Genomic DNA, 14,332 nt, shown 5'->3' with positions numbered 1-14,332 from the left:
AATAAGAGTGTCTACACATTTGGACTGCAATAACTAAATCTGTTAATTCACACTAAAATAAAGTCTGTATGTAGCTCATCCTTAAGTGATCCAAGCAACATGGCTTACGCATCCAAATCTTAGAAGACTTTAACAGCCAAATATTTCTCAATGCCAGAAAATGTGTCTTGATCCTCTGCCTAAAGTTCCTTTTGTTCAGTTTTATGCAATTACTCTTAGTTATACCCCTTTGGTGCAATTCTCTCATTCCCTAGTATTATGTAATATCAAACTGGGAGACTAGCAAAACAAAATACAGCAAGAAGATTCTGGTTACAGAGACCACACCCCACTCTATTGTGTCATAATTCTTGACCTTTACTGTAAGGCACTGGTTTTCAATCTGTGGTCTGCAGACCCCTGGGGGTCCACAGACTATGTCTAAAGGGTCCACAAAAGGTTGTTACCATAGAACAGTGGTTTTCAATGTGTGGTCCACAAACTATGTCTAAGATTTCCAAATGGGTCCATGCCACAATCTGAAATTTTTTTTAGGGATCCACAAATGAAAAAAGGTTGAAAATCACTGCTGTAAGGGATCACAGATCTGATGGCCTGTTTGTTTGACAACAGTAAAGAGCTGTGCAGGAGCTACACAAGTTATATTTAAAAGTAGGTGTGACTGGGAGGTTCAAGGACTAAGGCTATGTCTACACAAGGGAGACACTCTCCCGTCACCATAATTAATCTGCCCCAAACTAGCAGCATTCTCCCACTGACATAGCACCGTGCACACGACTGCTTACGCCAGCATAATTTATGTCACTCGGGGTGGAATATACACATCCCTGAGTGACATAAATTTTGCCTAAGTGGTAGTGTAATCACAGACATTCATCAGGGTGTGTTGGAGAAGAGCTGATTAGATCTATAGGCTCGGGAGCTGGGTGTAACATTCACCAGAAAGAGGAGAGGATAAGAGCAGTAGGTGGAGAGGGTATGGGCGTCACTCACTAGAAAACACTGGAGTGTCTTCGGGGTTGTGTTAGATACCCCCCTTCTCCACATACCCCAACCCTATATCCCCCAGGCCTTCTGGAAGTAGCTGATGGAGGCAGAAAAGGTGGTTTAATGGCTATATCAGAGTGACCAACCAGGTGCGGAACAGCTTGAAGGAAGACGGGGTGTTAGCGGGGGCATGTACAGGCGGCGTTAGTCAGTAACTAGAGAAAGGAGGGGGCAGGGGCCCTGGCCCCTCCCGGGGGGAAGAGCTGGAGGTGGCTCCGGGACCCAGGGCCCAAGCTGCTGGCCAGCACTGGGGTGAAAGGCTCCCTGGGAGGGAGGGGGGGGAGTCGGGGCTCCGCTGGCAGCTGGGGTCGGAGTGCACCGGGGATCCGGGACTCCCGGGGCAGGGCCTCTATCAGCCGCCGGAGCTGGCCGGGGGGGGAGGGGGGGGCAGCACAAGGTCAGTGAGTCCACGGGGACTGGCTAAGGAGAGCCAAGGGGCCGGGCTCGCTCGGGCTCGCTCGGGGGGCGAGGCGCCGGGCCGGGCTCGCTCGGGCTCTCACCAGAAGAAGGTGTTGGTGCCGTCGTCGTACACCTCGGACTCGGTGCTGCGGCGGAGCCCGGGGGCGGCGCTGCCGGGGGCCGCGGGCGGCGAGTCCCCGCGGGAGCCCGGGGGCGCCTCCATCACCCCGCCGCCGGGCTGCTCCTCCAGGGCGGCCTTGCTCAGGGCCCCGGCGTGGCTCCTCCTCTCGCCGCGCCGCATGGCGTCGCCCCGGCTGGCGGGGCTCAGGCGGCTCCGCGCTCGCCGCGGGGGAGCTCGGCCGGCCCCATCGGCCCCGCACCACCTCACAAGGGGCAGCCCCGCGCGCCCCTGCGCACGTAGGTCACCCCCGCCGCTCCGTGCGTCGCGCGCCAGCCCCGCCTCCCGCGCAGCGACTGCTCTCACGGCGCATGCGCACTCCGGGCCGGGGGAGGGGGGCCTGCGTCCTGGGTCGCCAATCGGGGCCCGCGCGCCTCCGTTTTCTCTCCTGGTTGGAGGCCACCGCGGGGCCGCCTGCGCACGCGGCTCTGACTGGGCCCTCTGCTGATTGGGTGTTTGGTGGGGGGCGGGGCTCTGGCGGGGGCGGGCCGGCGGGATCTGAGCCCCGGGGGCAGCGGGAGGCTGCGCTCTGTCGCGGGGCCCGGCAGGGGTGCTCCGCTCCATGGCTGGCGGCCGTCTCGCTTCCCCCTAGGCCTCTCCACTGTACACCCCATCAGTCCCTGTGCGGGGTGGCTCTGGCCCGTCCTGTCCCAGCCCTGATGCGTGCACCGCACGTACCCCCTGGGCCCGCGGCCCGAGACTGATTCAGGCTGGAGATGTGAAAAGCTGGGGGAGTTCCTCCTCCCTTCCCGATTCACTGATTCTGATGCCAGTTACTTGCAATGACAAAAGGGAGGAGGCACCAAATCAGTGGTGTGGAGGCAGCCGTTCAGGATAGGAGGAGGAGAAAAGCGTATTTAATTGAAATGCAGGAGGACTTTTTAGTGGACTTGAATACAATTACTCAAGATTGTAATTTGGCCCGGCCACTGGAGTTAACGTCCCTGTGCTGTCAAACAGGCCATTAGTTCTTTGGGGAATACAAGTTTAGCTTGTAAAATCAGAGAAGATCTCAAGCTGCAGGCCAGTGTTTGCCAGATAACACGTCGAAAGAGAAATGCAGGAAGACAAAATTGTCATTTTCATTCTCTCCATGGAGATGGGGAAGAGAGAAAAAGAAAACTGGGGAGAAGAGGAATTGGGAGACTGTTCCTTTAATAAATTCCGGGAATGTGGGAGAGTGGTGATACACTGTGGTCCAAGTTACGTATCTGTTGTGAGGGATGAAATGATGCATGTATTTCAGACGGAAGAGTCTGTACTCTGAAGCATTAATGAGGGCTAATGTGTATTCTGGTTTATAAAAACAACAAAAAGCCGCTGTGATGGTATTTTGCTCAGTTACCAGCGCAGCGGTTTTAGTTGGCACATGAGACAGCCTAATCAGTACTAGGACAACACAGCGGCTTTAGTGACACCATTTTGGGCGTACACCAGTTAAAGTATCTAGAGATGGGGCAATGTGGCCCTGTCTGCCCCAAAGTCATTGTTCTGCATACTGCAATGTTTTTAATACATCCCCACTTCCTTCAGGGTAGCTGTACATTGTGACCATCTCAGGAGTTTCCTAATCATTGTTTGGTGTGTTGCTATCACTCAGGATCTGATCCAAAGTCAACTGCAATCAATAGAAAGACTCATCAAATTCAGTGAGCTTTGGATCAGGCCCTCAAAGCTCTGCAAGTACAAATACGGGGACTAATGTACAGTTTCTCAACCTTAGGGGTCGTGACCTTCATGCAGGGCATGGACGGGTGGGTTGCCATCATTCTGTCTTCATGCTTGCGGGGCGGGAAGTCCTGAAACAACTTCCTTTCTTTATGGTTACATGGGAGGGGGTCCTTAAACTTTTTTCATGTATCATGTCGTTGGATCATAATACGGAAGAGATTAGACTAATGGAAGTCATGCAAAAAGAAGGGAAATGTATATCTGTGGCATTAAATGAATGAAATGGCCACACGACGGCAGCACATGATAAGCAAGGAGAAAGGACTGCAGCAGGTTTAACAAGTGCTGAAACTTTGTGACACAACTAGCCGCATTTGGCTCTGGGGCTGCGGTTTGAATGACGCTGCTTTAAAACCACAGACCCCAAGAAGTGTTTTAAATCATTCACCTAATGAACTCCAACATGGTCAGTGTAACCGCAGGTCTCCTTGCTTTCCTCATGAGCAAAGTCCATGAAATTATATGTATTGTGTCTTTTGAATAAAATGTTACAATATAGCCTTCCACACACAGTAAGTGGATGACACATTAATGCTCATTGTTGATACAGAAAAATCAATCCCACTTACACATAATATGGCAATTCTGAATACTGCATAACCCCCCCAAAAATATGAAATACTGCCCTTTTCCTGGTTATCCCTAGAGTAATAAGGTTTCAAGTAGCTTTCACTTGGCACAAGAAGTGCCACTGACAGAAATTACAATGTATGAGAACCACCACAGTTCTGAAAAAAGAAGCAGAGGTCCTAAAAGCACCCTGAATCATTTTTTCCCTCTGAGTGCCGCTGAATGCAACAGGAACTTTATTAATTAAAGGTTAGTTACTACATTGTTATCTGAGGGTAATTACTGGAGTCTGTTTATTTTGTGCAAAGTATTTTTCACAGCTTGTCAAGGGTGTGGAGAGCTTTTGTGTAGTGGTGTAAATCTGGAGTAAGTCTATTGATTTAAATGCATTTACTCTGAATTTACATTGTTGTAATTGCAAATAGTGTTTGGGCTAGGACGGGGCAGTGCAAGGATTCTTTCTTCTTCCTCTGGGAATTGTTTAATCCTCCAACTGCCCAGCACTGTGTAATAATATACACCCTTCACAGGCTAGTCTAGATTCTCGGCTGGTGTAAATAATCAGTATAGCCCCATTGACTTCGGTAGAGCTAAATCAGTATACTCCAAAGTGAGTATTAAGCCCTCTGTGTTTATGTCAAAAGGCAGGGCCTATTCCCACTTCCATTAAAATCAACAGAAATAGTCATTGGCCTCAGTGAGCAGAATCATGCCCTTAATGAATACATTAAAAAAAGAAAGGAAAAGAAAGATTCCTGCTTCTCTGAAACAGAACAGCTCCTGTTGCACTGGAGCACACTAGATGGCGATGTATGACGGTCCCTTATATTGGGGCTAACACTTTGTTGTCAGGGTTTAAGTTTGTGGCTAAGTTCCTCATTCACACTTCTCTAATAGGATTTTCGCTAACTGCTAAGAAACACATTTGACAACCAATCTTTAAGAATAACGTGCCCAAGAACTATTAGACTCATAGCAGTAGTTTGACATCAAGTGAAGTTGCTTCTCCTGTTCCACGCACTTTGTGCCACTCAGACAGGAGAAAGTGGCAGAATCTGGCCCTGTTTGGCTAGCTGACAATTCTTCCCATGTAGGAGAGCTCTCAGCTGGCACAAAGTGGTGTAGCTGGCTTCTATACCAACTGCCCCAATGCACACACACACACGCACGGGCAGAAGGGGGTGGAGGAGGCCATGCCTGCACTACACCTGTTCCCATGGGGTATAAGCTGCTAGACAGACCTTAGCCAGTTGGTGTGAACTAGAGTAGCCCCTACAATGTCTCTAACTTATTACTCATGGGGGAATTCTGTGCCACTGTGCATGCACAGAATTTATGTCCCCCGCAGATTTCTTTGTTTCCCCGCAGAAAAATGATTTTCTGACAGGGAAGCAAAGGGAAGCCACAAAAGCGGTCATGCAGCTCTCCCCTCAGTACGTTTCGGGTGCCCAGGGCAGCCAGCAGAGAAGACTGGGAAAGACACGACTGGTGGCTCCTACCCTGCGCCAGGCTCAGCTGCTAGTCCTGGCTGGGCTGGGGAGGACAGGACTTCTTCTTCCCCTGCATGGCATCCGGGGCTGGGTCAGATACCCCCCACACCAGATTTCTCCCCCCAGCTGTAGGAAGCTCTGCAAATTCCCCCCCTCCATCCCCCCTCTTCCTTCACCCATCACTCCTCAGCTGCAGTGGGTAGGAAGAAATCACTGTATAGTGAGCTGCTCCCACATCCGTCCAACCCCTGTGCATCCAGACCCCCTCATACCCAGACCCTCCAGCCAACCCTCATTCCCTCCTCCCCCCACACCCAGACCCCATCCCCGATGAGCCCCACTCCCCCTGGACCACCCCGATGAGCCACTCACACCCGGATCCCCCCCTACCAAGCCCCAACCAGCTGCACCTGGATCCCAACCCCACTGAGCCCCATTCCCCCAGCATCTGGACCCCCCACTGAGCCTCCCACACCCAGACACCCCTGTTAAGCCCCAACCACTTTCACCTGGACCCCCCTGCAAAGTCACATTACTGTTGCACCCAGAAACCACACACACACACACAGAAGCCCCTATGCATCCTGATCCCCCCTGCACCCGGATCCCGCACTGAGCCATCTGCACCCAGATTGCCCCACACAGAACCCTCTTAACCCACAACTGGATTCCCCCCACACTAAGCCCCTCCACACTTGGATCCTGCCTTGCTGAGCCTGCCTGCCCACACCTGGTGCATCTGGCGCAGAGGGGCAGGGCTCTGGGGTGTTTCTGGGGCAGGCCCGGTCCTTGAGCTGTGGCAGGGTTGGGTGCAGCCTCACCGCTGAGTCCGTGTCCTGGATAGGGGGAGTTGCCCAGTGATCTCCCACCTCTGGGCAGCCAGGGGCCTCTGTCCCCCAGTGCCAGGCTGGAGCCTCCACATTTTTTTGACAAATAAAATGTGCAGGGTTTTAAAAGACTGTGTGCAGAATTTTCAAAATGTCGGTGCAGCATTTGTAAATGTTTGGTGCAGAATGCCCTCAGGATTAACTCTGTGTGCTGTGAGACTCAGGGAGGTGTAATTAGGGATCCCGGCAACCCAAGGGCCCGCTCTTCCACCAGGAAACCATTTGGGCTATAGTTGCTCTCAGTCCCCCTTTTCCATCGGCTAATCTTCCTCTCTTGACTCTCAGACCATCTATGCAGGAAGGGGTGTTCCTTTAATTACTTTCCTGTGAACTTCCTGTGGATTGAGTGCAGCTCATTAAATATTTCAGTGCCATCCTCAGTCCACGATGCAGGCGTGTGCAGTGCAGCCTTCTTTCATTTAGAACCCTGGGAGATCACCGGTGGAGAGCCTTGTTCATCCAACACTTCCATGCCTGTGTGAACTATGGCTCCAGAACACTCAGCCAGATCAAACCCAGATCTTCACCAAGACACTGAAAGATCCTTCTCCTCCCAAAGGTCTATCTCCCGGCTGAACTGTGTCTTCTGACCACCGCCATCTTCTGCACTAGACTGTGGGTGTGATGAGTAGGGAATCCAGCAGACTGAGTGTTGTGGATAATGCAGATGGCAGTTTATGCCTGGCACGTTGGACTTGAAAGAAGAGCACCATTCATTTTAATTTGTCACGTTGACTGCAGGAGTAGCGGGGAAAAGAAAGAAACCTGCCTGTTCAGCTCCAAATTCCCCCAGACTTGAAGAAAAAATGTTTATCTTCTCACGCTGCTATGAGAGATAGTGCTTCCAGTAACAGCTCCAAAAACTCAGAAGCTACATGGACCAGTTGGGAAGAGACGGCATCACCCCGCTTCACCTCCATCTGACAACGATGGTGCACCAAGACAGCTTAAAGGCTTTTCAGACACACCTGGACTTTGTTCTTCTGATGTAGGGGAAACATGATCCTTCTTATCAAGTGCAACTTCTGTACCCTTCTTTATCAGCTGTCCGAAACTGTGCAAACACACACACACACACCTTCATCCTATAACCCTGCTGCTATTCTGTGGCTACACACAGTAAAGCTTTCACTCCCGTCAATCCCCACAGATAGCTTCTTGGAAGATAAGCTCCCACTCTAACTGACTATACGCATAGCAGGAAATCTGGAACTCTTCTCTTTTCAGACTTGCGGGCCTGATCCTGTTAAAGGCATTTGGCAAAGTTATTGAACTAAATTGACTTTACTGAGTGTAGAGTCAGGCTCTGTAAGTCCTGGCTGTCTCACAAGCCAGAGTTCATCTAGAAATCCCCAACATTGATTAGGCCTGGTCTACACTAAAAAAAATTAGATCGACCTAGCTACAGCACTCAGGGTTGTGAAACTTTTGTGCACTGCTCACCATAGTTAGCTTGACCTAACCCCTGGTGTAGACACAGCTAGTTCAATGGAAGAATTCTTCTGTCGAGCTTGCTACCACCTCTCAGAGAGCGGGATTAATTACACTGAGAGAAAACCCCTTCTGTAAATGTAGGAATCATCTACATAACAGCACTGCAGCTGTGCCATCAATAATGGCAAAGCCCCCCCAGTAATCATCAGTGGCAAAGAGCTCCTCCAGCCTTGGGGCTGCAGTGGCTGGGGATGTGGGAGAGCGAGTGCCTCCTGACCCCGGGGCTGCTGGGAAGGAAGAGTGAGCTCCTGTTGGGCCATGGCAGGAGGAAGAGTGAGCTCCTCCCGGGGCCAGGACAGGGGAAGGGCACAGAACATGCCCTCGCAAAAGGGGTCAATGTTACATTTCTGTGCACGCCCCTGTTTGCCAGTATCACACCTGTAGTGTACATAGACCTTAAGAGCATCACTTTGCCCACGTCTACACTACACACTTAAGTATCAGAGGGGTAGCCGTGTTAGTCTGGATCGGGAAAAGCAGCAAAGAGTCCTGTGGCACCTTATAGACTAGCATAAGCATAAGCGTTTGTGGGTGAATATCCACTTCTTCAGATGCATGTAGTCGCACTACACACTTACTGCGCTATAACTATGTCGCTCAGGGGTGTCGAGTTTTACCAACCTTAACCTCCCATGTAGACAGCACTAAGTCAGCGGGAGGGCTTCTCCCACTGACATAGCTACCACCCCTGGCTCAGGTGGAGTTATTAAGCCAACGGGAGAGATCTCTCCTGACAGTGTCTGGTGCAGCTGCACCAATGCGAGTGTAGACCTGCCCCTTGTGTAGCTTATGGAACAATATACGGGAATCCAGATAGGAGGATACTGAGGAGGCTGAAACCTTGTGCTGTAGCTGGGCAGAGCAGAGCTTTGTTCTTGCTCTGTAAAAAATAAAATTAAAACTCAGAAAACACTGACACATGGTGAGAGGTATAACAGAGTTGTCTCATCCCTGGTGTGTGCATTTCAAAGCTACTCATTCTTCTTAACCCATTCCACCCTGCTCCAAACACAGCATGCAAACATGCCCCTTCCTGGTCTTTGCTTTTCTTGCTAACTTAAATAAAAAATAACATCCAGCTCAGGCTAAGCTTCCTCTTGGGCTTGGCTGGTCCTGCGGCTATCCTAGCAGTCCTCACCCTTTTGTTCTCTGCATCACAGAGATGGGCTTCAGACTCTTTTGGCTTGGGACTACAGGAATAGAGTTCACCTGCTCTGGCAGCCAGGCTGAGCCAGTAGAATAGTTTTGCATCTCTGACATGGTGCTAACAACAAGAGCTCTAACCCAAGGATCAGGTCGAACAGATACCCAGTATAATATTTCCACCCCTATATATGTGGATGTGCAGGTGGGAATGAGAATTATGTGACCTAGTAGGTGGTCAGAGTGAGATAAGTCTTCCAAAAACCACCCTGTAAAAGAAACTCAGTATTGCTAATGCCAAGCATTGAAAAATCATGACTCAGCCCCCCAAAACCATGAGATTGGCTTTAAAAAAATCAAGAGATTTCTAAAAATAAGAAATGTGGGTTCTTTTTCTTTGCTTTTGGGGTTTTTGAGCCCTGGAGATACACTCAAGTCACATTTTCAACTTTATTCTGCAGCCATGGGGGCTAGATGTTCACTTTTTAAAAAAATTGAAAATTGCGATTTTCATGTAATCAAATGACTTCAGGAGGTGGGACTTTAAGAAATGCACCAAATATCACAAGACTCACGATAAAATCATGAGAGCTGGCAGCCCTGCAAAAGCAAAGGCTGGTTTTATTTAATCAGAAACTTTATTTAAAAGACCCACTGTAATTCTTCAAATGCTCAGATTCTGGTATATTTTTCCACCCTTTGGAAAGACGGTGCTTCTTTTGCACTGAGGCTTCCCCGTTACCTAGGCAATACAATATCAATTCACACAGGAGCTCATCCAAAGCCTCTTTTAGTGAGCTTTTGATCAGGTCCATATTGAATGTGACCAGTTGAGTGCAGTCCGAATGCTGGCTCTTGCTGGAATTTGGATACTGGACTACTGCCGTCCTTATAAAGGAGTAATATGCAGTGGAACTAGAAGTCAAGAGTTTGGCGATCCACGCTGAGGAGCGGAAAGTTATTGTTAGTGCACCCTCTTTTAACTAGTACTCACATTCAGCCGGTTTGTAAACATCCCACTCTTTTGGTAATTAATGCTCACCTACAAGGGGAAAACATCAAACGATTCTACAGTGAGGGGCGCCAATGTAAGATGGATGGACTTGAATGGGGTTTGTTATTATTTTGTTTTTCTTGAAACAACCTGACACCTGTTGAGTTTTATGACCATCCACCATTTGCATTCTTGAATAATGGCCAGGGCAGGACATGCAGTGCAGTAGACCAAGTATCTGGTGGCAAAATTGAGAGGGCTGTGTCCATGCAAAGCAAGGAAGTGACTGGCAGCTCCCTTGCAATGGAATATACACTCATTCCAGTCCTTTGACCCAGTACCATGCTGGAGGGGACTCGCTGGAGTCCCTTATTAAAATTCTGCTATTAAACTGCAGGGAGGAGTTGGAATGATTCCCTGCCTCTGATGGGTCACCTTCTCTCTGGATACTGGTAAACTAACCCCACTAGAGACCGGTGTGCCCTTGGATTGCAGTTCATAAAAATACTTCTGAAGGGGAAATGTGTTGCCTTTGGAATGCACTAGACTGCAGCAAGCTATTTCAAAAGTAAGACATTTTCCCAGGCAAGACATCCCCTGACTCCCCGGACCCCTAAAAGGCTCTCAGGTCCTCTCTGCCACCCAGTCACCACCCCGTATTTCAGATGGCACACCTTGGACACGGTGCCATACACTCTAAACACTCAAAATATTTTTTTTCGGGAACGCAGGCAGAACATTTCCAGGGAAATGCACTTAATATTAAGTCTGTACAGCTCGTGGTGATGTCTCCTTCCATGGGGATGAGAAAGTGCTTTGTTCCTTCCTTCCTCTCAGAAATCTCACACCCCCACCCTTCCACAATGTATGGGGTTTGTCAGCAGGAGTGGATAAAGCCAGGTCTGGGCCCTATGCTGGGAGGGGGCCAATGGACCAATAAAGTTGGGTTACAAGGATCAATGGGGGTAGGGGCAGCTGTTGGTATAGAGAGGGGAGCAGGAGGCAGGATTGGCAGGAGAGGGAATCAGGAGTGCCAGAAGCATCTCAGCAGGTGTGGGGTAGCTTTGATTTGACGGCAGCCTTCTGGTTGGTTTTGATCTGCGTTCCATTTAAACTTAAACCATACCTGCTTTTCACAGGCTAGAGGGGGAAAGTTTTGTGGGAGCCCCTGGTTAAAATATTGGCAGCGTGTCACTGTTCAGATGTGACTAAAGTCACTGATAACTATTGCTTTAAAAGGTCCCATATAGCATATCAAATAAAATCTGAAATAATAAGGCAGGAAGCAGCCAGATTGTCAGCCTGGCCATGTGAAGGTGATCAGAGCTTCAGTCAGAGACACGGGGGACAGCAGGAGATTTCCACAGCTTTTAAATTCTGTAATTTTTCACATTACACAAAAAGTCCATTAAAAAAAAATACAAAGCCAGATTCTCAATTGGCATCAATCAGCAAAAGTCCACTGTGTTCAATGGGGACCAGACCGATTTAAACCAGCTGAGGATTGGGCCCACCCAACGCACTTAACAAGAGCTGTGGAAGTCTGCTGCTGTTCCCAGTGTCCCTAGCTGCAGCTCTGATTTTTCTGGCCTGATGCATGCCAACAGACTGCAGCCCCGGGATTTGCCCTGCTGCCCCGTCCCACTGATGGAATGTCCGAACCATTTTTGACATGTTGCTTTATTGTGTCCTTCTTTTCCCGACTCAGTAAACTTGTCTGCAATCATCAGACAGGAATAAAAATCACTGCAGTTTTCCTTTAAGCAGGGGAAATTTGAAGCCAGTTCAAATCCTCCAATTACTGCTTATCCCTTTCCCTTTTTTCCTCTAGGGCCTGGCCCACCATTCCTTCCCCTCCGTGGCTCCTGGAGAATGAGAGGAAGCTTTCTGAGGCTTTGTTGGAGCAGCTCAGACCTCCTCATGTAACTCCACTGCTGGCTGGAGCAGTGGAATGGAGAAAGGGACAGTGGGGGGCCCAGAGAGAATCAAGACCAAAGGTGGTCTTTGCAACCTACCTTCATGGGAGGTCCCCAAAGCATCCCATTTGCAGGGAAGTCCCAAGTTTAACATGGGACCATAGGTCCTGCTGCTGTCCAAGTCTGCTAACGAAGGAAGGGAGGGGAAGGAAAAGCCAGGAGGACCGAGTCCCTCCAAGGATAACTCAGAGAGGGGGAGGGTAAGTGAGAGTGTTTGGTGGAGCCGGGAGGAGGGTAGCAAGAATGATAAGAGTGTGGGGCCAGAAGAGGGAATGATGGGTGTGTGGGTGGGAAGAAGTGGCAGGTGACTGATGGCTGGGGAGGATGGAAAGTGAGTGAGGGGACAGGTTAGAAGAGAGACTGAATGAGGAATTGATGGGGTGAGAAAGGGAGAGAGGAATGGGACGGATGAGTGTGTGATGGGAAGGGAAGAGAGACTGGAGAGTAGAAGAGACAGAGGGTCCAACCCAATTCCCTCTAAGGATAATGGAAAGACTCCCATTGGGAGCTGGATCAGGCCTTCAAAGAGCATGGGTGAAAATGGGGAAGACCCATAGATTGTGAGCTCTTTGGGGCAGAGACCTTCCTTTAGTTCTGTGTTTGTGCAGCACCTGGCACAATGAGGCCCTGCTCCATGACTGGGGCTCGGAGGTGACACTGCAGTTCAAATACATAACAAAATACCAGTACGAATACAGAATCTACTGCAGGTACAGAAAGAAAGGCCAGAGTAAGGGGTGAGGCGGAGGGAAAGAACAGGGAAGGCCAAACCATTATTACATGTTAGAGAAACACATGAGTCTGGAGAAGAGAAGGCTGAGGGGGGACATGCTAACAGTTTTCAAGTACAGAAAAGGTTGTTACAAGGAGGAGGGAGAAGAATTGTTCTTAACCTCTGAGGACAGGACAAGAAGCAATGGGCTTAACTTGCAGCAAGGGAGGTTTAGGTTGGACTTTAGGAAAAGCTTCCTGTCAGGGTGGTTAAGCACTGGAATAAATTGCCTAGGGAGGTGGTGCAATCTCCATCACTGGAGGTTTTTAAGAACAAGTTAGACAACCACCTGTCAGGGATGGTCTTTCTAGGTAATACTAGTCCTGCCTTGAGTGCTGGGGACTGGACTAGATGATCTGTTGAGGTCCCTTCCAGTCCTACGCTTCTCTGATTCTCTGAATGAGGGGAAACAGACACTGAAAATCCAGAGGAAGAGCTACAGCAAGGCCTAGGGGGGCAGGGAGGGACAGAAAAAAGCACGGGAAGAGCCCAGGGTGGGAGATGGAGGAAAGGAGGAAGGACTGGGGGCTAGGAGGCTTAGGGCAGAGAGGAACAAAACGGGACAGGCTGGAATGGAGGGGAGGAGGGCCGCGCCCCTCTGGCCAGTGCCTGCTCCCCTTCATGACAGCAGGGCGAACCTTCAGCAAACCTGGCTGCTGGCTGTGGGTGCTAGGGTGACCAGATGTCCCCGATTTTATAGGGACTGTCCCGATATTTGGGGCTTTCTCTTATATAGGCTCCTATTACCCCCCACCCCCTGTCCCGCTTTTTCACACTTGCTACCTGGTCACCCTAGTGGGTGCCCAACTTGAGAGGCCTGGGTGAAATCCTGGCCCCATGGAAATCAAGGGCAAAACGCTGGGTGACCTCAGTGGGGCTAGGGCTTGACGCCTGGAGTCAGGTTCTCCCAAGGGCTGGGCCCCCCGCCAGCTGCCACTGAAGGCAGGGGGGTGGGGGGAGCTCAGCACCCAGGGGAATCAGCCCCGCCCCAAGACACGAGGCTCCCCCGCTGGGGGTGGTGGGTGGGGCGGTGAGCACCCGTCCCCCTCGGGCAGCCACAGGCAGCTGGCAAGCGGGGCCGGGGCCTTGCCACTCCCCAGCCGCACGCCCCGGCCAGGTGCGGGAGAGGACAGCTCCCTTCCTGCCTCCGAGCTCGCCGCGCCGCGCCGCGGGAGGCTGCTTCCCCGCCCGAGAGCGGGCAGAGCCCGGCGCCGCAGCGGAGCCCCCGGGAACCGGCTGAGAGCGAGGACGGGGAACCGAGCCGCGCCCGCTGCTCCCTGCCGCGGCCCGGGCTCCGCCACCTGCCTCGGGATCCGCGCCGCCCCGCTCCCGGTCCCGGTCCCGGTCCCGGTCCCGATCCCGGCAGAGAGCGAGATTGGTTCTGCTCCGGGCTCCCCACCATGTCGGTAAGACGGAGAAACCGCCCAGCGCCTGGTGCGCAAAGTCCCTGGACCTTTGAAACCAGGCACCTTTGTAAAGTCCGATCCGATTCTCAGTCCAGCTTCAGGCCCGCTCCGAGCAACGCGAGCCGCGCCGGGAACGCACCCCGCACACGGAGTTAGTTCCCCTTCCTGGCGCCGTTCGCCCTGCGAAACTCCGTGTCATGCTCCTTTCACGGTTTCCCAGGGCCTCTGCCCGCCGCCGTTGGGAG

At 51.1% G+C, this 14,332-nt stretch overlaps 2 protein-coding genes across 5 annotated transcripts in view; one reads left to right on the top strand and one right to left on the bottom strand.

Annotated features, from left to right (window-relative positions):
• PTDSS2 (phosphatidylserine synthase 2) overlaps positions 1–1,958 on the bottom strand; it is a 67,487-nt gene extending 65,529 nt beyond the window's left edge. Inside the window, exon 1 of one of the 2 annotated variants that reach the window (XR_012159303.2) lies at positions 1,548–1,958. Coding sequence is in view for 1 of the 2 variants with exons in the window: in XM_073347026.2 (XP_073203127.1) it covers positions 1,548–1,747 (200 nt within the window). In the remaining variant the exon portion in view is untranslated. The remainder of the gene's footprint in view (positions 1–1,547) is intronic. The other variant, XM_073347026.2, reaches the window with a different exon arrangement.
• Positions 1,959–13,720: 11,762 nt separating this feature from the next.
• ANO9 (anoctamin 9) overlaps positions 13,721–14,332 on the top strand; it is a 41,608-nt gene continuing 40,996 nt past the window's right edge. For all 3 annotated transcript variants that reach the window (XM_073347022.2, XM_073347023.2, XM_073347020.2), the window contains exon 1: positions 13,721–14,087. In XM_073347022.2, coding sequence (XP_073203123.1) covers positions 14,082–14,087 — 6 coding nt within the window. In that variant the 5' untranslated portion in view covers positions 13,721–14,081. The remainder of the gene's footprint in view (positions 14,088–14,332) is intronic.

Source organism: Lepidochelys kempii, chromosome 6, assembly GCF_965140285.1.
Source record: "Lepidochelys kempii isolate rLepKem1 chromosome 6, rLepKem1.hap1, whole genome shotgun sequence".
Lineage (NCBI taxonomy): Eukaryota > Metazoa > Chordata > Testudines > Cheloniidae > Lepidochelys > Lepidochelys kempii.
The sequence above is the reverse complement of the archived record's forward strand: the minus strand, read 5'-3'. Positions and strand labels throughout refer to the sequence as shown.